Here is a 25,068-nt window from a genome sequence, read left to right as displayed (position 1 = left end):
TTGTCGGCGTTGAAGGCCTCTCTCTGTTTCAGGGAGTCATCGGTGGACGAGCCCTTTGTGGGCCGGGGCTCGGGGGTGGGCAGGCAGCCCCGATTCTCGTGTGAAATGAGGGCTGTTCAATAGTGACTCTTGGCCGAGGTGGCAGGGAGTGTATGGGTGCTTTTATGAATAGAAGTCTTTCACTTGTTCAGTATGGCTCTGAAAAGCTGAACAAAAGCATAGAGGGTGGCGACCGAGAGCTACACGGTAGATCCACAAAACACTCCGCGCCGGCGAAGCCGTAATCCCTGAGACATCAGCGATTGCAAAGGCCGAATTCAAGCAATGTCACGCAGACAAAGTCGACGGTTGACAAATGCGTCCGAGACGTTTAGAGTCAGATTTGGCGTTCGTTTGACAAAGGCTTACGGTTGTCAAAATGCTGGATTTGTTGTTCGTCTGGGAATCGTATTCGGGATGTTTTGCAGTGTGGGTTCATGTGTGGTAACCAAATGTTCATTATTTGGGTGATAAAATGTGACCGTTTAAGAATCATTCGTGGTTAAACCGATCGACGACTAACTAATCTGAAATTTGTTGAAGACTTTAAATGCAAGCACTAGATAAAATATCTATTGAACAGTTGTACACTGATGTTGTGTTCTGTGGTTTGACAGTGAGACACATCTTCACATGGTTTCAGTCAGGGTAAGAGGTCAAGGTTCACAGCCTGTTGACGTGACTCACAGTTGAGCGGGCACCAGAGTTCCAGCGGGGGGGTCATCGTTGCGCTCCAGGGCTGACAGTTGATTCCCCCTCCCCGTCCAAACTCTCCATTAGGATGTGCTCTGTGCTGTCAGACCCCACATTGCCTCCCCTGCCTCGCGCACACACACACACCCCGGCGCTCACTTCCTCTTAAAACGACGCTTCCATCGTGTGATGATTAATTAGAAAAGAACAAAACAAAAAAACGCGCTCCAGTTCTTTTGGCTTCAGACATTCATTGGCCGCCCCAGTCTAGCACGTTCAGATTGGTGGAGTGGAAGTGACATAACCGCTGGCACAAAAGTGCGACCGTGTGATTGGAGGAAACCCCGCATTGTGTGGAGTTGGGGGGTCCTCGGCAGACGAAGTAGACCTGAAGGCTGAGAGCAGCTCCATTGTCTCGTGACGTGTTCACATAGGGCCGCAAGCTTTTGTGCATGTATGCATGTGTTTTGTTTGTAGGGGCGAGTGTGTGTCTTATCCAGCTGGGTCTTGTCGGTAAGGGCATGGGCCACCCCTCCCTTCGCAGAGCTGCAGTTTGGACCCAGAGGCGCAGTTGAGGGCTTGTGTGAAACCCCCAGAGGTTTACTCTTGTCTCCAGATGAGTACCTTATTGTAATGGATTGAACAGGCGAGGTTTTTATCTGGAGATTTTCTTATAAACTTCCGTTGTTTGAAAGCTACATTTCTTAAAGGGATAGTTCACCCCAAAATTAATTCATTATTTATTCACCACCATCTCAATTCAATCCTGTATGAAGAATATATTCAGAAGAATGTTAATGTAATGTAACATTGGCCCCATTGACTTCCATTCTATCTACACAAAACCACTGAGACATTTCTCAAAGTATCTTCTTTTGTGTTCCATAGAAAAAATGAACTTTAGAATGACACGAGGGTGAATAAACAATGCAGAAACATTGCCGACGTGGTCGTCAACCAGAACCCATACTCATACAGAACCCATACTCAATTTTTAGCGTTCTCATAAACTCCCAAAAGGTCGTCACCTTTCCAATAGTTTTGCCCCCTTCGTTGTTGTAAACCAAAACTCTCCGTTTGTTGACGTTAAGCTGCGAACCGACGCTCGTTTACAACAATGTTCGTGTTTTTAATTTGTGACCCAGGCGCCAGTTAGCACGTTGTTTAGATTTGATACTTGCGTCTGCAATTGTTAACAGCTCTTAGCACCGCATCTCTGAAATACTCCCACAGTTTGTCGCGGCCAATGTCGATTGTGCTCGCCCACCCCACCTCCCCGGCCCCCCTACAGCTCCTAGACCCGACCTCGTGAAAACCGCACAAACACGCCGTGTGTACTTTCGAGCAGTTACAGCTGCGAGCAGTGAAATCTGGATTGCGTTAGCCCATGCACAGTGATTTATAAATTGTTTCTCAGGCCATAAATTCCCACTATAATTGCGCTCCAGTCCCCCTTCCACTCTCTGCACACTCTTTCTATCTGTCTCTTTTTTCGTCTTTCACTCCCTCACCTCCTGCTGTCCCAAACGTGCGCGCACACACGTGCACGCTCGCACACACGGTCCGGCACTAATTGTTTGCAGGAGGAACTGGTTTGACAAGGCAGAACGTTTTCGAAATTAGGCAGGGCAGAGTGCTATCGCTTGCTATTGCGAGTTTTGTGTCGGTAGTATGTTGTGTCACCGCACCCCCCCCAACCACCAGACAGCCATTGCCCAATAAGAAACATTTGTTAATAGTCTAAAAAGTATGATAACCCTAATCTGATCGCAAAAAGCTGCGCTATTTTCTCTCCTGCATTTAATTGCGATGAATGCAATTTCCTCTGTGAAATGGAGTTCGCTCCCACATTCCCTTTGCTGTAGAAGCGAGTTTATATTTCGCAGCCCAAAGGTTATAAAAAATAAGGTTGTTTGTTTGCGTTTGGAGCTGGGTTTGTCTTAAACAAAGAAAGTGAGCCGTTTTTAAAGGGACAGTTCACCCAAATATAAAAATCCTGTCATCATTTACTCACCGTCGAGTTGTTCCAAATCTGTATAAATGTCTTTGTTCTGATGAACACAGGGAAAGATATTTGGAAGAATGCTTATAACCAAACAGATCTCAACAATCATTGACTCCCATAGTAGGAAAAAAAACACTGGTAGTCAAAAGTGCCCCAGAACAGTTTGCTGTCCTACATTCTTCAAAATGTCTTCTTTGTGTTCAACAGAACAAAGAAAACGATAAAGTAATTTTTCCTACTATGGGAGTCAATGGGGGTTGAGATCTGTCTGGTTATAAGCATTCTTCCAAATATCTTTCCCTGTGTTCATCAGAACAAAGACATCTATACACATTTGGAACATGAGTAAATGATGACAGGATTTTCATTTTTGGGTGAAGTGTATCCCTTTAAGTTTTGTGCCTTTTAACTGGACGCCATGATGTCTTGTTTTTGGGGCTTTTGACGCCGGGTTGGGCTTGATGTGTTTAGGAGGGGTGTGCTGGGTAAGGGGTGAAGTTTGAGTAAGTGTGTGTGTGTGTGTGTGCTGGTGGGGGGGTTCTAGAGCGCGAACACAATAAGGCTTTTGTCTTCATTATGAACGCAGAATTTGAGAAAAGGAGAAAGGTTCAGACTGTTTCTTATTTCACTTTATCTGTCTTTAGGAGCAACGCAGCCCTGCCGAAATGTAATTTGCTCTCAGATTTTAGACGAAAGAAGTGGTGTATCTCACTTTGTATGTCATGTGTCATATAGCCAAACATTTTAAAATACATTTATTATGTACACTAGTCTGGTTTGCTATGAATCATGATTGGTAGCAGTAGTGTTACTTGTGTTATTATTGTTGGATAAGTTGAATTATAGAACATGATTGTTAAAAGTTGTTTCAGGTGAAAGGCAGGGCTTTCTTAAGCCTCTTGGCTGCTTGTGGGTTAACAAGCCCATGCTGTTAGTCGTAAACCTGGGTATAACTTAGTCTAGCGTTGTAACCAGATACCAAAATACTGGAACCGCGTAAGTGACTTTAAGGGGGGTGGCTGCGTTTCGCTTTCGCAGGGAAACAGAACTCCAGCAGACATCTCATTACTTTCTCGTGGTCGTAATTACGCGTTCGTTTTATTTGACCTACTGTTTTCTCGCGCCACAGTAACTCTTTTATTCCTCAGACAATGCTGACTAGCATCTGTGTGTGCTTTCTTCTCAAAAACATCACACGTCAAAATGCACGTTTGAAGAATAATTTAATGTGCGTGCTCCACTTTTTATTTATTCGACGTTTGTTTTCAGTGTTTTTCTCGATCGGGAAACTATAGGCGTCTCCTGAAGGTGGTTCTTTTTCTTCTGCAACCTTTCTCTTCGGACGCCTGTTGAATGCAAACTTTGCCATCTCTCTTGCCCTCCCGAAACGGGACGCATTACCATGGAAACCCCTGGTCTCTGGATGGCTGACCTCTGAACCAGTTCTTTAAGTAGGCAGTAAATGGAGGGAGTAGAGTTATCAGTGAGGTCACAATAGTATCCATGGGAACTCGGAGAGCAACTGTCAGTCATGAGTCGTTCCATGCCTGGTTCTGTGGGGATGAAAAGAGGCACTTTAAACACGGCTCATGTAAGCAGGTCAGCCAGTAGCGGTGACTACAGAAAGAAATCTATAAATACATGCTCTTACGTTAGGTTGATTTGGAGTTTGACTTGCATTTTAAAAACTTGACGTGTTTTTGGTAGTGCTGCAATCGGTAACCTTTCGTTTAAATGAAACAAAAACCCATTATTAAGAAAGTCTACAAAAGAACAATGTCTTTTGGGCTGTCCGGTACACATTTCCGGGACGTGTCAGTTTAATATCATTTGAGGATGTAAGGCAACCTGCAGTTTTAAACCTCAGACAGAGATGGCGATAGAGAGACAAAAGTTTTGAGGTGCAGTTATAAAGACAATCTTTTTAAACAGACGTAGAGATGCACCACTATATAAATAGTCCGATACCAATAGCCAGTAATTCTTATATTATGGCTGATAACCAATATGATGACTGGTATTATAAATATATATTTTCTCTCTTCAGTGTGCAATGGAAAGCGCAGTTTATACTGGGTTTACTGGGATTTTGTTTTGAATGGGGTGCTTAGAAGCAGTCGGGTTAGGATAACATACCTGAAACGAAATTAGCATCTGCTGATCCTTTGGAGCTTAAAGTTCTCGAAACGTTGTCAGAATTGCTTCCTAAAGTGATCGGTGGATGAATAGGTGATTTGTTGGTTAAACCACTGCGGTCCAACAGCTTATTGTTTCTGTAATGAAATAAATCTGATTTAATGAGGTAAACCTCCGCACTCACTTTTTTTTGCATATTAACATTGTTTGTTTCCCGAGGTGTTTTTTGACCCCATCTTTGTGGTTTGCAGGGCAGAGAGGCTCAAATGTCGTTCATGTTTTGCAGTGGTCAGAAACGGCCGTCCTTCCCCGCAAATTAATTTCCAATTAGCACAGATAGGGCTGTCGTTTGCCTATGAATTGTTTACTTAATTATCAGAAAAGCCCAGAGCACTAAAACAAACAATAGGCCTGAATGCCATCCTGGGGTGAGGGAGGGCCGTAACCTGCCGGGCCTATTGTTTTTCTCACCGGTGGCAGAGAAAAGAGCAGCCAGAGGTGTCGCTCGCATAAATCAATGAGCACAGGTGATGTCCGAGCCCTGAGCCGCATCAGCAGCTGTGCATGTAATCCAGAACCTTTTGTCTGGATGAACTGTTCTACAGTAATGCTGAGATGGTAATAGATTCCTTTATGCTTCACCAGAGTTTTGCAGTGTGTGTGTGTGTGGAAACATTGTGGAGAAATGTAGGCCATCCTTAGGATGATTGACATGACCTACATGACACCGTCTTAAGATTGATTTATTTTTCTCTTTTCTAAGAAAGTCCTGCCGTTACGATGAAGCTCTTCACTTGAGGTATGGCGTTTAAAATCTCTGGTATTCAAAACTTAAAGTTGCTGCGACGTATATTCTGTTGAGAATTATGTTACAGAAGCGTCGTCTGGTGTACGTTTTGACAGAAGGCTTAAATTCTTCAAGTATGTGACTGCCGTGATGGAGTCATTTGTGAAGTTTTACATTGTCATAATCCTGTGAAAGAGACCCGTCATCTCTAGCGTAGCGAGTATTTGAAGGGATAATTCACAAAAAAATGAAAATTCTGTCATCGTTTATTCACCCTCATGTCATTCCAAACCTCTTTTTTTCTTCTGCGGGATACAAAAGAAAATGTTTTGAAGATGGCTGGTATCCAAACATCATAGGCCCCCATTGACTTACATTGTATAGACACAAAACCATAAAGACATTTCTCGAAATATCTTATTTGTTGTTTTGCAGAAGAAAGAGTCATGTACAGGTTTTGAATGACATGAGGGTGAATAAATCGAGACAGATTTTTTTTTATTTTGGGGTGATCTTTCCCTTTAAACAACAACACTTTATTCCGTCTCCCTGATCCACTATATTAGGGCTGGGTATCGATTCTGATTCGATTCCGATTCACAAGCTCTCGATTCAAGTCAATGATTGCAGATTTAATACAAATCCTATAGATATTTCTAAAAAAGATCAGTAAACATCAGATTACCATGGTGAATTAAAAAAAGAAAGCAAGAGCCACAAACCTGTATATAAATCTTTGTATATTTATTTTTGGGTACACTTGGGTATATTGAAACAGAACCGTCACATACCTTGATCAAACAGGGTCAGGTTATTTTACATTTAAGATGTAACAAACAAAATTTCACAAAATTAGCTGCCCAATGAATGAACTATAATGCTCCCTGTTGTGACATGCACCCGTTATAAAAATAAAAGTGACATCTAGTGGATAGTAGTAGCAATAACATTCACGTTAATGAATGTTCAGTGTTTGCGGAAATATAAAAGAAAAAAATCGACATCGAATCGACTGCATTTAAAAAACTTTTAATCGATTTTTCAACAAAAAAATGGCCCAGCCCTACAAAATATCGTATTGAAATATTTGAGTTTTTCTTGAGGTATGAACGTGTTTTTCATTTCATAGCTTTATATCGATTTGTAAGATATTTGACATTTGTTGAAGTTTGACACGTGTGTTTCATAGGATTCAAACCTGTTCTTATTCCTTCTCAACCACAAAGTCAATGTTGCACATTGCAAAGCATCTGCTCCTGGAATGATGTTTTTCGCATACAAATCCCCAAACCCCTAGACTGTTTATTTTGGCTGATCTCTCTTTGCGTCTCTGGAAAAGCAGGGCACAGGTCCCTGCAGTCCTGTAGTGTGTGTGTTTGTAAGGCAGAGATTGTATTTCAAGATAGTATGCGAAGTTTGTCTGTCAGGTGGCATAATGATGGGTACGTGAGGAAGGCGGATTGTATTCTTTCGGTCATCCATCCAGTTTACCGCAGCGGTGAATACCAGAAGCTCTACGAGGCCTCTGCGGAAAAACGAAATGTTTTTGAGGATGGTTCCTCTCTTATCATTTCAAACCTGTATGACAAAATGTGTGTTCTGCTGAAGGACAAGGATAATAAATTCATAAAGGTTTGAAAGAAGTCCCATACGCCGCCCTGGAAGCACGGCACAGATTTGAAGTCGTTCTCTTCGGTTTCCTGGCCAGATATTAGCACCGTCCGAATTAGATGCTGAACTCTTGCGCCTGTCTTTCATCAAATGTATTATGAACAATGAAGGCAGAAGGTGAAAGTGAACCTCGCAAACAAATCACTAGGTCTTGGCTCATCCTGCCAGCTGTAAGGAAACTGTACCAGCCACTGCTCATAAACTTGTTTTGTTTTCCGCACCAGAACCCCCCCCCCCCCCGGACCGTAATGTCTTTTCCATTTTTAGACCACGCTTTTAGCCAGACTTCCTCACAACAATTCTACTTGTGATGAATGATGTTTTTAAGAAAGAAACATGACATTATTAACCCGTAATGTGCCACAACGACTTTTTGGTTTGGGACGAGATTAGGGCTGAAACGATTCCTCGAGTATTTTGAATACAAAAAATCAAATTGCCTCGAAGCTTTGTTTAATCCATTTAACTACAGTACACACGGAGCGCTGCGTTTCCCCACGGACCGTTATTACTGACGCACAGCCCGCTAAACTCGATTCATGTTTACAGGGCTCTCAAGTCTCACGCATTCACCTTCAGACACTCGCATTTTAGTCTGCTCATACGTATTTCATGCTGATAAATAAGTGATAGGTATTTAAATGGTGAACTGCTATTTTACTTAGTTTTAGTCTATTTTGCGAGTGAAACTTGTTTACCGGCTGCATTGAGTCCATCAAACTAGATGCGGACTATTGGACGCCGAATCATGTTATTTACACGTCATCTGTCTGTTCTGCTGTCTGAGTGAATGAACTGTACAGTTTAACGTGCTACACGCGTGATGCTCATGAATTTGTCTGCGTCTGCGCTTTGTGAGGACATGAACTTCATCTCCAGAGTTGCTCTGAGAATTTATTTCACGAACATTTTATTGTTTGAGTGAAGAAACAGACATACTAAGAAATGAGCGTCTTCCGACAACCTGCCAAAATAAAAGTCCGGTTAACTCGGTATTTTTATGTAGACAAATATATTACTATTTAATAGTAAAAACAAAGAAACTAAAACTAATTTAGATAAACTAAATGCATCATGCATAAGCTGAAGTTAGTTGTTTACCTTTGAAATTATTCTATTTTTATTTATGTTTCTTATTTATACATTTGTATTATATTGCATTTTGAATTTAATATGGCAATGGAATGTACTAAATGGGTTTAGTTATCACAGATATTAATGTATGCAATTTCAGCAATAAATATGTTAATTTTTCTAAAAAGGAAACAAATTAGTTTTTTTTTTTTAAGAGACCTGTCTTATTTTCTCTTGTATATTTAGAGTTGCTCTTTAATAAAGAAAAAGTACTTATTATCCGAATACCCGATTAATCGATGGAAAATTAGTAGAATACTCGATTACTAAAATAATTGAAAGCTGCAGCCCTAGCTGGAGGAACTCATAGTAGTTAAGACGGTAAGTTAATACTTTATATATACAGCTGAAGAAAAGAGACCATTCCAAATGTTTATTTAATCAGCATTGCTAGATGTATTGTGGTCATTCCAGTCCAGTGAATTTCAACAAAATCAAACCTCATTAAAACAGCAATGTGAAAGACTGACAGCATGACGAGACACACGAAAACTGTGAGAAAAACATTACTGTTGTATAGCTTAAAAGTAAATAGGAACGTATTTCTTAGCATTTGAGGTCTGAGAAAACAGAATATATAACAGTTTGTGCGAAGAATAATGCACTGCAAGTCTTTGGATAAAATCGTCTGACAAACGTGTGTTTGACTGGTTTTCACATTACATTTGTCAGATAACTCTGTATGTGAAGTACCATAAATATTGTTTGAAAAAATAGTTCTTGGAGTTCATATGTTTTAAAAGCAGATGTCTCCTCGGCCCCTAAAGACTCGCAGGGACATCTGATATGCTTTGACTTCACGCAAACCAGATGACCAGGCCTCGCCGGAAACTTCAAGTCCGTGCAGCGGCGAAAAACTCAATTTTATAAATTGCTGCTGAAAATCGTATGAGCGCCGAGCGCGAGAGGCCCAGAAAAGCTGAGAGGCATCAAACTGTGACATGTGCGCACTGACCTATAAGGGTCTGTACATTAAACAACGTGTATTCTTGCATCACTGTCTGTGTCTCCTCCCTGTCCCGCCTTTTATTCCACATCACTCTTATCGGCACAATGGCACTTTCTGCATTCTCTCATTGATTTATAGAGAAAGGACATAGAGGGAGATCTCTGTTGTGTTCCATAAATTCTGCATGGCTCTGACTTTTCCCCCCTGTCTTTCTCCTCTCCCGGTGCATTATGGGACTTCCCAGCTGTTCCCTCATGCTCACATACTATCCATCCAGCTGGGCTTTTACTATGCTGGGACTTGCAGTCTAAATCATGTTTAACTTCCACATCTCGCTCCGTCCCCTGGGCCCGAATACTCCCGTCTCCCAAACTGCCTCGGTTAATGCTCACAGGTGTTAAACAGCACTTGGTGTACATCTCGCAGCTTTCAAATGAATGAAGACAAAGAACAGCTGGACTTGTGGAATTTATGTTTAGGAGCTAAGGCACAAAGGCAAAGAAAATAGGAATAGTTCACCCGAAGTTACCATGTGGCTCTTTCTTCTGTGGAACACAAAAGAAGATATTTTGAGAAATGTCTCGGAGGTTTTGCAGTCCACACTGGACCACATTGTCCAGTGTTGTTTGGTTACCAACGTTCTTCAAAATATCTTCTTTTGTCTTCTACGGAAGAAAGTCATACAGGTTTGGAAAGACTTAAGGGTGAATAAATGGTGAAATAACCCCCCCTTAAATAATCAATATAAATATGAATTAATAACAAAATTGTTTTGGTTTTTTTATGCAATGCTGAGCTCCTTTTGGATGCTTTGGGTGGTTCTTGACTCCTCTTCTCTTTCCTTCACAGTATCTACCAATGAAATGGCCTTTGCTTGACGTTCCTGGGACGGCGGCCCTCAAAGACTCCAGATCACCCACACCAGGGCACTTAGTAAGTTCACGACAAAAACCAAACACATTGTGCTCTTAATTCATATGCGTCTTTGTTTAAACATTCTGTAAGGCCAAGTTTTGGTCTGAAACCAAATTAATGATTGCAGTGGTTTGTTTAAATTGGTGTAGTCGAGCTTAACGTGTTTCAGTGTGACCGACAGGAAACATAACTCAGCCCGGTGGTTTGCCCACACAAGCGCGACTAGCTTTTAGCTGAAACCCGGCTTAGATTGAGGGCTTAAGGTTGTCGCTCTTAGTGTCAACAAGCAACGGACTTTTCACGCCACTCCACCCCCTTAGGGCACTCATGTGACCCAACTTTTGACCTGCTGCACCCTTTCCAGACACCATGGCGGAGAACCTCAGGAATGCTCGCTCCAAATGGCAGCTAATCCATTCCTGAGGCACTTTTTTACCCCTCCGAACATGGAGGGTGTCTGCTCAACGGACTGAACCTGCGCCATGGTGACAAAGTGATCCCTGACACGCTTGTCTAAACTAGCGTCTGCTAAATGACTAAATGTAAATGTAGTGCGTTTTCATTTGAAAACGAAGTTTCCGTTTTCAAAACGCTCTTTGTCCACACTAGCGTTTTCAAGCGTTTCCCAAACGCTGCCCATCCACACTGAAACCTTGTAGTGCGCATGAGTAAAACACTAGACACGTCAGCATGTGTCATTTCTGCGTTTATTTATTTTTTGCCTTATTATGTTGTGGCAATGTGGAGCAAAGACACAGTTTTTTCCCCAAACAGATGGACAGGTATGAGGTAACTTAGAGATGTTGCTGCCTGTGGGTAAGACTATAAAGCTGCGAAAGTGAAATTTAACTCACGCTCCGCTGCCAAACAATTAAATATTCCGTCTCCTAAAATGCAATCTGAAGTATGCATGAACTGACATTAATGCTATCAAACAGGAGAGCAGCCGAAACAACTGTGTCACATGACGAAAAACGCGTCATCGTTTTTAATCACCTCCGTTTTCCTCATCCACACAACAACGCGAAACGCCATTTTCAAATGTATCCACTTTCGAGTGCGTTTTCGAAAAGCTCCCTTTTCGTTGACAAAAATGCGGTCTCAGTGTGAAGGAAAGATCAAAACGGAGAGAAAAAGCTGCGTTTAGTGTGGACAGGGTCTTGACTGTGGTCCGGGTGCAGGAAGATTAGAGTGTTCGCTAAAGAGATTGCAAGTGAGAATCCAATCTAAAGTGTGAGATTACAATAACCGGACATTATGACTCGACACACAGGGGCCACAGGCCGACACTTTGCAGCGTTGGCGTTTTGTCTTATTTACAAATCATGTGTTTCACAAAGCATCCTTCTGTTAGTCTCCAGACAGGCTGAAAAACTGAAATGGGGGAATTTCAATTCAATTATACATGAGTTGACCATTGAAGCCTGTAACTGCTGACTTTGCTTTAAAACTCATCCGAAACACTGAACGCCACAGTTCGCCCATAATGAAAACAGACATTGCTTCCTCATTAAATGGCATCGGCATCTGAGATTTATTTCAGTGGTGCAGATTCAGGGAATCTCTGGTGATTGAAGGATTAGTTGGCCTTGCCCGAGGTCTCTTTGTGCTCTTAATGAATGGCTGGGCCGGCTGAAATCGCACCAGGCTGCTGGGCGGGCACGAGTGACCTGTGGAAACCATTTCTGTGGCTGCACAGATTGGGTCCAGAAGGCACGCATGCTAATGGGGTGAGCCAGCACGGTCCGAAAGGTTCAATTATTCAGGAACCGGGTTGTTTAGCATTCCATTGGCGCCCTTCTGAGAGTGTGTGTATGTGTGATATTGCAGCACTGTGCCCACGTCCTCACATCGCCCTCCACACAATGCATCTGGACCCGGGCCTCATGAATGATACATCAAACCAGAGCAGAGGGGCAGGTGATGTGTGAGGCATTATGGGAACTTCAGGCATGTCAGCTCTGGTGTGATCTGTGAAATCTTTAGGGAGTAGCATCCTTGATTCTAAAAAAACAGGTTCTTTTTTAGGATTACATGACTCAAAACCGTATGCTCTTTATCTACTGAATAATACCATTTGCCAGTAGTTTAACTGAAGGTCCTATTGCCATTTTTATGTTTTAAGCATTAGCACAAACCTCATAGAAAAAGCACTACAGTTGGTGAAGCCCTTGTAGAGACCTGCATCAGCTCTAAATGTTGATTATCAAATCCCACCAAGTTTAGCGAGCATGTACATTCGCTAAATTCACTCTTAGCTAGCCACGTTAGCTGTCATTGTGTCTCAAGGTCATGCACGTTATGTAGTCAAGAAACATTTATGATACACTAATGACTCCAATGTTGAACATCTTTATCCACTTAGGTTTTTCATTGAAAGAATGCAGTTGTGGATGAAGCCCATTGTGCTGTGAACATCAGGGTTTGAGACAGTCGGCGTCTGGCGGGCATTACTCATGAGTCCACTGGCAATTTTCGAATTGTTTTAAAAAGTTTGGTGACAAATGGATGCTCGATCTAACAAGACATTGATAATTGATGATTCACAGTGAAGGCATGTTGTTTCTGTTGATGGGAAACTGTTTTGATGCAAAAACAAGATCATGTGGTTGTTACCACTATAAACCATCACGGCATCCATAGTAAATAATCGGCTTTTTAACTTTTTTTGTGCGGACAAGACCTGTATATAGGAAAACCTGTATAAAAGTCTTTCTTCTGTGTAGCACAAAAGAAGATATTTTTAAAAATCTCTCAGTGGTTTTGTGTCCATACAATGGAAGTCAATGGGGTCCAATGTTATTTGGTGACCAACCATCTTCTTTTGTGTTCCGCAGAAGAAAGTCATACAGGCTTGAATTGACTGAATTCAGAATAAAGATCAAACTATACATTCATTTTTGTAATATCCATTAAAAGGCAATGAACTTCTCGGAGATTAGCGAACGCTCTAGACTTTAGCTTGCGATTATCGTAAATCTCACCTATTGTTAGTGACGCATGGCTCACACTGCTTGTTTTGGCTTGTCCACCCTTCTCAACTATTTCATTATCCTGCTTATGAATATGTTTCAGCCTCTCATTCTTCCACCGTCAAGGCGGTTCATTGTCTTGATCCCTCTTGCTCAAACGTCTGTTTGCTCAGTAACTCAAGTCAGAGATGGAGGAGGTGAAGCCAAAAGGAAAAAAACAGCAGGTCACATTTGCTTCTTGCTTCACGGTGTGCTTGTTTTAGCAGAGCTCCAGACTTAACAGCCCCATGTGGTGGCACCAGAAGTCATCTTTTGCTTTCCTGGAGCTCGGCTGATACATCGTGACTCTGGGACTATGCGACACATAAACATCAGTATAAAACGCTGAGCTATTTGAAATTTTTCGTTTTTAACATTCCGTTTTGACTGAATGTTGAACGAAGGGCCATCGGTAAATATGTACATGAGAACTCTGGAGTCAGAGTAACTTAAGCGTGATGCAAAAGGTGGAACTGTGTTTACACAATGACTCACTTTTTCTGTTTGGGGAGGCGTTTTGTCAGCTGTTTTTGACTGTCATGCTGGTCAGGCGTCTCACAAAGGTAGATTTAGGAGATTTATGAAGTTTCACCCGTGATGAACTGCCCGACTTGTTTCAACAAAAGAACGATCTGTCTGTTGACAGACAAGCATGCGCTGAGATCTCATCGCTGCCATCTGAAGGTGAATTCCTACGTTCCAGAACGGTTGCCATTGTTGATGTGATGTTTTTGTTTTGCTCTGATACTTCCAAATGTTTATAGCTAGCTCACCATGCTGTAGTCAGACTGTTTTTCTCCTATTCCATCAAATCTAAGAGATGTGGCAACAAACAGGAGTACACATCCCAATTGTGGATATAGATGCTTGGAGTTAGGCCCTATCTAGGTTGTTTGGTGGGTGGTGACTGGGTCTGGCGGCAGTGTGCTCTTGGGGTGTCTGTGATGGACGGCCGACGTTTTGACGCAGCAGGGATTCTTGGCAGGAGAGAGAACGAGATAGAGAGACAAGAGTTCCATTTGCACTGAACTTGCAGTTCATTACCTTCTCGTCTTTTTACCGTTTGCTTTCTTCCACGATCCCTCTGAAAGTCCTCCTGAGTTGCCGGGAGTCTGAGGATCGGTGCGTGTCGGCAGATGGAATTCAAAATTATGCACAGACAGACAGTCAGACAGATCGACAGTCAGAGAAGGATCTGGAAGTGTTTGGACTGTGGGAAACACGAGCCAGCCGTGTCTCAATGCGGTCCTTGTTCACGTTAACAGAACGCTGGATGGTGCAGAGGTCAAACCCACTGCCTACGTTGTGGTGGGGGGAAGGTTAGCGCGGAGGAAACAAGACTGCATTCTCCACTCTCGCTCCCTTGTGACGTCCTGAGCCAACAAGTACCCCATTGAATCCACGGCTCACCACCTCACATCGGCTTACGTACACATCACAGCTTCTGATATTATTTTATTGGCGCTGCTATATTTATGAAGTTTGTTCTGGACTTGCGGTTGTAAATTATATGATAATGTATGTTGGTTGTTTTTGGCCAGAACTTTATGGAAGTTTGTGGGTACCACAATGTGGAATATTTGTTTAAGGTTGGTTTTAGTCAAAAAGAGTAGAAGGTGTATTAGTTTTATTTTTAAAGGGATAATTCATCCTACATTTAGAAGACGCTTTTATCCAAAGCGACTTACAGATGAGGTAAACAATGGAAGCAATTGGAACAACATAAGGACAACAAAAAGCATAAGTGCAGTAAAACTGGTCTCATACAGCCCACCACAGTATACAGAGCTAAGGTTTTTTTTTTTTTGATGGAAAGTGTAGAAAAGAAATAGAAGTCATAATAAATAAAATTCATCATTTATTAACCCTTCTTACATGGCTTGTTGGAATGCTTGATTCTGATTGGCCAGTCGTGACATTTGCAGGTTCGTTATTCCCAGATAACAACCTCTCAAAACTAATAACACAGGGTAACCTAGATGCAGCAAATAATTTTGACAGTTTTTTTTTGATAAATTAAAAACAAATATGTCTTTTAATAACATATATGACATTACATTTACAAATGGTTAAACCAAATTGCGTGTTCATGACATTTGAACGTCGTTTCTTACCTTAAAACTGAAAGTAAACCGCTTTTCCTCACGGAAGGTCTGCATTCGGTAAAAATGATCAAATTTTTCAAATTCACATTTCATGTACAGTTTTTTTTCTCATGTGGCAAGTAGCCGTGTAATAAGCGTGATAATGTGCAAGCAGCCGGCTGTTATCACGAAATAAGCCTCTTCATTGTGACTACACTGTCGGGCTTATTTCTGCGATGTCAGTTTAAACCCGTATGACTTTCTTCTGCAGAACACAAAAGAAGATATTTAGAACAACATTGGACCCCATAGACTTCCATTGTATGGACATAAAACCACTGAGACATTTCTCAAAATATCTTCTTTATGCGTTCCACTGAAGAAAGAGTCATATACTGGTTTTGAATGACATGAGGGTGAATTTTTTTGTTGTTGAATTTTTGGGGTGGACGTCCCTTGAAAAATAATACTGATGTATCCTAGCAATTTTGTGCCGAAACCCTCTAACGTGGTTTGATACAACAGGTGATGTATAATAGCCGCCGTTAAAACCCCAAAGGTGTTTCAAGCATGTTACCGCCGCCTCTTTTCATGTGCCCGCCCACCTTATGTTATTTACTGCAGCTGGCAGCGTGAAATACCGCTACCTGGTTGTTGCTTTAGGTGTGAATTCTTTCGCCCTCCACGCAGCTGGTCAAATGCCTGTGTAAACTGGTGTTTATTTTGCTTTGGGAAAAGTAAACGCTGCAGCCCAGACCTATTGTTCTTTAACCCCCCGGCGTCGCCAGTAATGAGGTCTAATGGCTATTTTTCATCTCTGTGGTTGTTTAAACATGCACGCTAATCTCACCCAACACTTTCTCGTTCTGTTTTTAGTCTAACAAGGTGCCGGTGGTTCAACATCCTCATCACGTCCACCCGCTCACGCCTCTGATCACCTACAGCAATGAACACTTCTCTCCCGGGACGCCCCCGTCTCACCTATCGCCGGATATTCTCGACCCAAAGACAGGTCAGCACCACTATCTGTCCTTGCTGTCACATTTCCCTTATGTTTCAAGGTTGTTGTTTTTTGGGGCGAATTAATGTGACTCTTTTCTCTTCAGGTATACCAAGGACCCCTCACCCATCAGAGCTGTCTCCGTATTACCCTCTGTCTCCCGGGGCAGTTGGGCAGATCCCTCACCCTCTAGGATGGCTGGTCCCTCAGTAAGCTTTTCACACACATAACATCATTGCTTGACCATGTCACGGAGTTTGTAGCTATTTTTAAAAGATCCCCTTTACACCAAAAACACCATCTGTTTTTCTTTGATTTTGCTGTTGTAGTGTCGTGTTGCTAAATAGTTCATATCTTTGTTTTCAGGCAAAGCCAGCACATGTACTCCATCCCTCCCGGGGGCTTTAGGCATCCCTACCCCGCGCTGGCCATGAACCCCTCCATGTCTAGGTATGCGACAGAGCGCAGGCGTTTGCGTTTCTGCACCAACATGTTGATTTAAAGTTAAAGCCACGTCTATTATTAGATATGAGACGCAGACAGCGTGACTCCCTGTCTAAAATGCACAGGGGAGAAGAGAGGACAGGAAACCGCTGATATCTTTTTCGGTCTGAAGGAAAGCTTTTTGAAGTGCGCTTTAATTTGGTTGGTTTCGCTCTTAGAACCACAGCTTGATGTGTAATGCTTACTCAAAGATGTTGCATATTACTTGTGAGGAAATGAACGAAATAATTAGGAATGTGTATTGAATTCCGTGAAAAACTGAACACTAATCATGTAAAGGGACACTTCACCCAAAAATGAAAATCCTGTCATCATTTACTCACCTTCGAGTTGTTCCAAATGTGTATAAATGTCTTTGTTCTGATGAACACAGAGAAAGATATTTGGAAGAATGCTTTGAACCAAACAGATCTCGACCCCCATTGACTCCCATAGTAGGAAAAAAATCAATGGCTACATTCTTCAAAATGTCTTCTTTTGTGTTCTACAGAACAAAGAAAATGATAAAGTAATTTTTCCTACTATGGGAGTCAATGGGTGTTGAGATCTGTCTGGTTATAAGCATTCTTCCAAATATCTTTCCCTGTGTTCATCAGAACAAAGACATCTATACACATTACAAGCATATACAAGCATCTTTCTCTGTGTTTATCAGAACAAAAAAACTTGAAGGTGAGTAAATGATGACAGAATTTTCATTTTTGGGTGAAATATCACTTTAAATATATAATCTATAATTATACATACATATAAAAGATACAATAGATAATGTGAGTTACTATAGAAATGGATCATTCCTACTCGTGAACAGCTCCAAGTAGGAATTTCATCTTGTAATTACGACATATTTCCCCTAGTTTAGTCTAGTTTCATTGCCTAACTCAAGAACAAAACCACATACTTTCCAAGAGTTATTGTTGCACAAACTTAAGTTAATAAATGATCCAGTTATATTAGATCATTTTCCACATATTTAAACTCTTTGTAGAAACGCAAGACATTTTATAATGTTAGTTATTTATTACCAAATATTGCTTTTGTGGATATTTTATGACTTCTTCTCTTTGTCTGTAACAAGATCGAGTTCTTTTTCTGCTTGACACTGCGAAGTGCTGAAGTCCAGTGGAAATATGCGTTTAACAAGAGTGAACAAATCACTGATTGGAACGCAGTTTTTTTCTTTGTCTGTTAAAACCACAATGCTGCTATTGTATTAGCTCTTATGTGTTTGGAAGCCGTGAGTGCAGAATTTTCCAGATGCTCCTGGTGTGAGCTTTTCCTTCATTTAACATTGAAGCTAAACTAAATTAGAAAGGCCGATATGATATGAGATTATCAGTAGTTACTCTAAATCTGTCTGCTAGTTTGTCTCTACCAACGTTTACAGACGTGTACCATGGTTTAAATCTATGTAGCAATCAATAAGTACCATGTTTGGCTTGTTTTAAAATATCGCAGATTAATAATCCGTCTCCCTCTAGTCTGGTATCCAGTCGTTTTTCTCCTCACATGGTGCCTCATCCACCTCACAGCCTGCACCAGACGGGCATCCCTCACCCTGCCATTGTGTCTCCTGCCATCAAACAGGAGCCCGGTGGCGACAATGCCAGCAACCCGACACACGGGTGAGTCTCTCTCTTCAGTCACTCTCTCCCGGGTCATTTCCAGTTGTCCTAAAATCTGTCTGTCACATTACAGGAAATCCTCAGTGCCTGCGAAGAAAGAGGAGGAGAGGAAGCCTCACATCAAGAAACCTCTCAACGCCTTCATGCTGTATATGAAGGAGATGAGGGCCAAAGTGGTCGCTGAATGCACCCTGAAAGAAAGCGCCGCAATAAACCAGATCCTGGGCAGAAGGGTACGAGCTCACATCTCCATTACAGAGAGAGTTTAGATGATGGAGGAACAAAGAGGGGGTGCATTAGTGCGGTTCACATTTTCTCGTGGTAATGGACGGAGTAATAGAAGGGAGAAGCATTCGATGGGAATAATAAGGAAATTTCATGCGTGTTCTGCGGCAGCCCCTTTTCTAACTTTTAAGAAGTGTTCTTGTGTTGTTATTGTAGAAAGTGTTTCTACTAAAGGAGAAAATAAGGTTTTATTTTGGTTCCAAAATAAGATAACTACGTTTTTTATGTTTTTCAAAAATCATGTTTTTATTATGTTTTATTGTGTTAGTAAGATGTATTTTTCTCTGTAAGTTATTAAGGCTTAAATCAAAACAAACCAACTGCAGTTTGACTGATATTAATTGGAATTGAAAAAAATCTCATTTTGGAACCAAACTTTTCATATATTGAATAAAGAATATTTATGCAATAGCAGGTGCATTTTTTTATATATTTTACAAATACATCGTTACAAAGAACGATGACTATATTAGCGTCTACACAAACAGACAATAATGTTTATTCTATGCTTGTATTTTCACATGTTAAATGCACTATCCCTTTAAATTCACATGGATTTTGATTGGCTGTCAGTGTTTTATCATTCATAAGCTGAAAGAAATGCTCTGAAAGTCACACCAACAGTATAGTTTTTCATCATTACAGACGGTTTCAAAGCAACGACATAAACAAACGTTACTACACATGCACACGTTTGTGGACGGAACTTCAGTTCAAGAAGAACTGTTTCTTGGCTAGACTCGCCTCTCCAATATTTTGAATTTGGACTGCGATACCAAGTTCAACCGCTAGATGTCAATGCCCCGTACGTTTTCTTTAAATGCGACAAAGTTACACGACCCATTAAAATTTAACATGCAATGAATTTCAACAAATTGTTTATTTGATACAATTATTATACAATAAAAAATAATCTAAATTAGTATTAATATCAATTAAATTAAATCTAAATGGGTATATTATTAGGACCGATAGACAAACGCAGACAGGAAGTTGTCTTCCGTCCAATGAAACCGCCTACAGTGATACATTTTTAAAACTTTATAGTTACGATTCAGTTTNAAGAAAGCGCCGCAATAAACCAGATCCTGGGCAGAAGGGTACGAGCTCACATCTCCATTACAGAGAGAGTTTAGATGATGGAGGAACAAAGAGGGGGTGCATTAGTGCGGTTCACATTTTCTCGTGGTAATGGACGGAGTAATAGAAGGGAGAAGCATTCGATGGGAATAATAAGGAAATTTCATGCGTGTTCTGCGGCAGCCCCTTTTCTAACTTTTAAGAAGTGTTCATGTGTTGTTATTGTAGAAAGTGTTTCTACTAAAGGAGAAAATAAGGTTTTATTTTGGTTCCAAAATAAGATAACTACGTTTTTTAAGTTTTTCAAAAATCATGTTTTTATTATGTTTTATTGTGTTAGTAAGATGTATTTTTCTCTGTAAGTTATTAAGGCTTAAATCAAAACAAACCAACTGCAGTTTGACTGATATTAATTGGAATTGAAAAAAATCTCATTTTGGAACCAAACTTTTCATATATTGAATAAAGAATATTTATGCAATAGCAGGTGCATTTTTTATATATTTTACAAATACATCGTTACAAAGAACGATGACTATATTAGCGTCTACACAAACAGACAATAATGTTTATTCTATGCTTGTATTTTCACATGTTAAATGCACTATCCCTTTAAATTCACATGGATTTTGATTGGCTGTCAGTGTTTTATCATTCATAAGCTGAAAGAAATGCTCTGAAAGTCACACCAACAGTATAGTTTTTCATCATTACAGACGGTTTCAAAGCAACGACATAAACAAACGTTACTACACATGCACACGTTTGTGGACGGAACTTCAGTTCAAGAAGAACTGTTTCTTGGCTAGACTCGCCTCTCCAATATTTTGAATTTGGACTGCGATACCAAGTTCAACCGCTAGATGTCAATGCCCCGTACGTTTTCTTTAAATGCGACAAAGTTACACGACCCATTAAAATTTAACATGCAATGAATTTCAACAAATTGTTTATTTGATACAGCCCTAATTATTATACAATAAAAAATAATCTAAATTAGTATTAATATCAATTAAATTAAATCTAAATGGGTATATTATTAGCCACTAGCCAGACCGATAGACAAACGCAGACAGGAAGTTGTCTTCCGTCCAATGAAACCGCCTACAGTGATACATTTTTAAAACTTTATAGTTACGATTCAGTTTTTACTACTAAGCATCACAGAATTATTGAAATATGACTCAAACCGAATGCAATAGGAGAAGTATTTTGTGCATTATAGTTGTGTTTTTCTTTCGCAGTGGCATTCGCTTTCACGCGAGGAACAGGCTAAGTACTACGACCTGGCCAGGAAAGAACGGCAGTTGCACTCTCAGCTTTATCCCGGCTGGTCTGCGCGGGATAACTACGTAAGTGAACCCAGAATTCCGCCCGAACACGTATGAGCTTCGGCTTCCTATGTTTTTGGCAGCACGAGGAGTATCGCTTAATCAAACGCATCTAATTTGTTCCAAATCATGTTTCTCCGCAGGGAAAGAGGAAGAAGAGGAAAAGAGAAAATAAACCCGACTCCGCACCAGAGAGTACGTGTCACGGGCCATCTGTATTTCTCTCCCTTTCCTATTTCTGCTGCTTGTGTGTTTTCCCAGCATTCCTGTGGTTCGATCACTCAACTCGCAGATCATGTTGGATTTGTTTTAGTTTGTCAGTAGAAGCTAGATGACGAAACATTTGAGCTTTTTCTTTTGCATGTCTGTTTGTTAAATTGCAAATAGATCTGAAGTGAATTGGTAGTTAAACGAGTTCACTTTTCTTTTGTTTAATGACAGGTTTCTCGCCCCAGCACAAGAAGCAGTGCATGTCTTACCTGCCGTCAGAGAAAATGTGCGACAGCCCTACCTCCTCTCACGGCAGCATGCTGGATTCGCCCGCCACGCCCTCCGCCGCCCTGGCGTCTCCGGCGGCCCCTGCCGCCACTCACTCGGAGCAGGCTCAGCCCCTGTCTCTCACCACCAAACCGGAGGGACGAGCGCACCACCCGCACTTCCCCCTGCCAGGGAGAGCCTCGGGTTCAAGTTCCTCTGCCTCCACCCCGTCTCCTTCCTCTCATCCCAGCATCTCTCTCCACAGCCAATCGGCAGCCCTCCTCTCTCGCCCCATCCCCTTCACCAGCCTGCCCCCGTCTCTGCTCTCCCCGTCCTCGCCTTTCCACCAAGCAGCTCTACATTCCCATCATGCCTTGCTGCAGACACAACCTCTCTCCCTGGTCACCAAACCAGTGGAGTGAATGGAAAACCAATGTCAAGGAGAAACTTTTTACAGCTGTATAATGCCTTTTTTTACCTTTTTATAGATATTAGACCACGTTTTTACGATAGAATGAAAAGGAGTAATTATTGGTCAATATTTGACCACCCCTCTATTTTGCTTCGTCTCTTTGAAACAAAAATGTATTTTTTGTAAATTGCCTTACGGTTGCCTTTTCCGACGTGATTCTCCAATGTTGCTACTTGTATAAAAGACATATGTATAAAGGTTTCTTTTCCTTTTTTCTTAAAGACGAACTCGACAAAATGCAATTTGTAGTTAAAGTTCAATTCAATCTAACGGTAGTTAGGAGTTTGATTTTCATTACTTCTTTCTTTTTTTGTCCTTTCATTTGGTATCACCTCACCCTTTTCCTAACCCTGCGTGTGTGACTCTCCTAAGACTCCATAGCTAATAAACCTCAAGTTATTTCTAAAGGCTCTCTTGTGTTTTTGGGGGGTTGAAGACTCCGCATGTGATCGCTGGCTGAATAACGCAACACATACTCCAAACAGGCCCAGTATCAGAGGAGCTAACAGTGTTCCTTTATCAAGTTGAAAGTCATGAAGTGCCAGCTATATAAAGCTCATGGTTTTGCAGGAACTAAATGATATAACCATTGTTTTAGAATCCTGAACGTTATGTTTTTGATATCTCCGCGGTTAATTCTGTCAGTTTTGTCTCTAGTTTATAACGTTGTGGTCTCTGATAGTTTTGATAGTTCAAGTGAAGTAGAAAGATTGCAAACTCACTTTGTTTACAAATGTCCCCCCCAACGCAAAATATAAAATCTGTGTATGAAAATAATTTCAACACGTTTACAACACAATTATTCGTGTTTTGACGTAATGCCATTGTTTGTAAAGAAGAGGCTTGAAAAGTGTCCTCTGAGATCTCATTATCAATGACCAAAAGCCATGGTTACTGCCTCTGGGATGCCAATAGCTAGGTCTGTTTGATTCCAGAATTTTTGGGATCGATTCCAATTCCTAGTTTTGGAATCGAAAGAATTGATTCCAAGAATCGATTCCTAGCTGACGTTTTCGATTCCCATTTGATTCCCGGTTTTACTACAGATTTGAAGAAATTTACATATTTTTCATGCAATACAAATATCTAAGTATTTATAACGACTACTGTGAGTATGTTGTAAGTGTTAATGACAGGCAAATCTCTAGAGACCTGAAAGACCTTTTTCTCTCTTTACTTTCTAATATACTCACGTTTTATTGTTGCTACTTTTTCTCGTCTTCCCATTTAATGTTAAATGCAAGTATGCTATAGTGCCAACAGGTGTTGAAATAATGCTGTCTATCTTTATAAAGTCAGAACTATTTTTGAAAAGTAACTGATGTGACTGAGTTGACAAATGAAACCAGCTAAGGGGCGGGGCTTGTGCTTATGAATGCTCTTAAAGAGGAGTCGATTCCATTAACCTTTGGAATCGACACTCGATTCCCAACGCCTTGCCATCGAGGAATCGATTCTTTTCGGAACCGATATCTACCCCTACCAATAGCTGCCAGCAAGAAACAATTAGGTCTCACTGGGAAGATAAAGTGACCCAACTGGACACCTTAAACATATGAGCCCTACAGAGAGATGTGTAGTTCATCACTAGTAGTCACAAACAAATTTCTACGTTCAAGTGTTCTCAGGATCAAGTTGAAAAATAAAGGGGCTTAAAGGGTTCCTTGCCGCGTAGAAGAACCTTTTAGTCTAATGTTCTTAAAGAACCATTTCTGTATTCAATTTCTATAGTCTGTTGGTTCTTTTCGTTCAAAAGACATTCTGGGGATGTTTGTAGCGTCACTAGTTTTGCTCATTCATTCGCAAGGAAACTGCTTGAAGGCCCAAAGCAATGGACGTGTTATTTGGAGATGACCGGGACAGTCCATTTGAGGTCAGGCTGGAAAGTGACACATTCCAGCCTGAAGTAACGTCTTGCAGGAACAATGAAGATGCCAAGAATGGATTTGAGGAGCGTTGAGAAAAAAGCTGTGATGTTTTGTGTAATAAAACCATGGATTGCCAACAGGGCTTGTGTGTGTGCTTGATTTTATGTTGTGGGAATATTCATGTAAACCTTGAAAATTATTGTGGAGGTGACATCAGGCAGATATATATACTGTTGGACTTTGAGAGACTTGAAAAGAATACGTGAAAACAAGAGGTAGTTAAAAACTGTACATTTGCTGTTGTAGTACTGTAAATACAGTAAAAGAAGTGTGGCAAGGAACATCACAACTCTCTTGAGTTAACGAAAGTACAGAAATGCATGTGGTTGCGCTACGACACTGCCCTCTAGTGGGAAAATATTGAATACAGTGTTGGGTCCTTCAGAAGAGTTAACGGCGATTTGCCAGAAGATGGCGATGTTGTATCTAATTTGGACAAATTGGTTGAAAGAAATGTAAACGTTGTTATGCTTTTTTTTAATTCAGAAAAACCACTGAGGAGACGTGCCCTTCCCAATATGGCGGCGACGTTGACACCAGCGGTCAAGGTGTCTCCACTTGATTTCGCCGGTAGATGGCAACATTCTTCTAAAGTCACTGAGTACCTCAGTCCATTTGATTTTAGTCTGTAAGCCTACTGGTTCATGTTCGCTGTTTGTGTCTGGAACACGTGTTTATTGGCAACTGGACAAAGAGCGTTAAAGAACCCTTGAAAAGTTACTTAACCTGGTAAGTGAATTGTTCACTGTCCTAAACATTAAATTAAATTTGAGTAAACAATACAACGAACAAAACGGCTCCAAAGCACTTATTATTATTATATAATTAATTATTTCTGTTAGAAAAAAGTAAATAAAAAAATCAGTGTGGTCCTATTAATAATCAAACGGGCCCTGACAGCATGTATGATTACAGGTTGTGTGCACTGGAAAGCGTGTGTCA

General features: G+C 41.0%; 1 protein-coding gene across 1 annotated transcript in view; it reads left to right on the top strand.

Moving 5' to 3' along the window:
* tcf7l1a (transcription factor 7 like 1a) overlaps window positions 1–24,197 on the top strand; it is a 31,348-nt gene extending 7,151 nt beyond the window's left edge. The window contains exons 4-12 of the mRNA XM_057321366.1: window positions 10,264–10,347; window positions 16,301–16,436; window positions 16,531–16,633; window positions 16,791–16,874; window positions 18,410–18,553; window positions 18,627–18,786; window positions 21,163–21,270; window positions 21,393–21,444; window positions 21,691–24,197. Coding sequence (XP_057177349.1) covers window positions 10,264–10,347; window positions 16,301–16,436; window positions 16,531–16,633; window positions 16,791–16,874; window positions 18,410–18,553; window positions 18,627–18,786; window positions 21,163–21,270; window positions 21,393–21,444; window positions 21,691–22,148 — 1,329 coding nt within the window. The 3' untranslated portion in view covers window positions 22,149–24,197. The remainder of the gene's footprint in view (window positions 1–10,263; window positions 10,348–16,300; window positions 16,437–16,530; window positions 16,634–16,790; window positions 16,875–18,409; window positions 18,554–18,626; window positions 18,787–21,162; window positions 21,271–21,392; window positions 21,445–21,690) is intronic.
* The last annotated feature ends 871 nt before the right edge of the window (window positions 24,198–25,068 follow it).

Source organism: Triplophysa rosa, linkage group LG22 (genome assembly GCF_024868665.1).
Source record: "Triplophysa rosa linkage group LG22, Trosa_1v2, whole genome shotgun sequence".
In the NCBI taxonomy this organism is placed as follows: domain Eukaryota; kingdom Metazoa; phylum Chordata; class Actinopteri; order Cypriniformes; family Nemacheilidae; genus Triplophysa; species Triplophysa rosa.
Note: the sequence above shows the minus strand (reverse complement) of the source record. Positions and strands in the feature narration are given on the sequence as shown.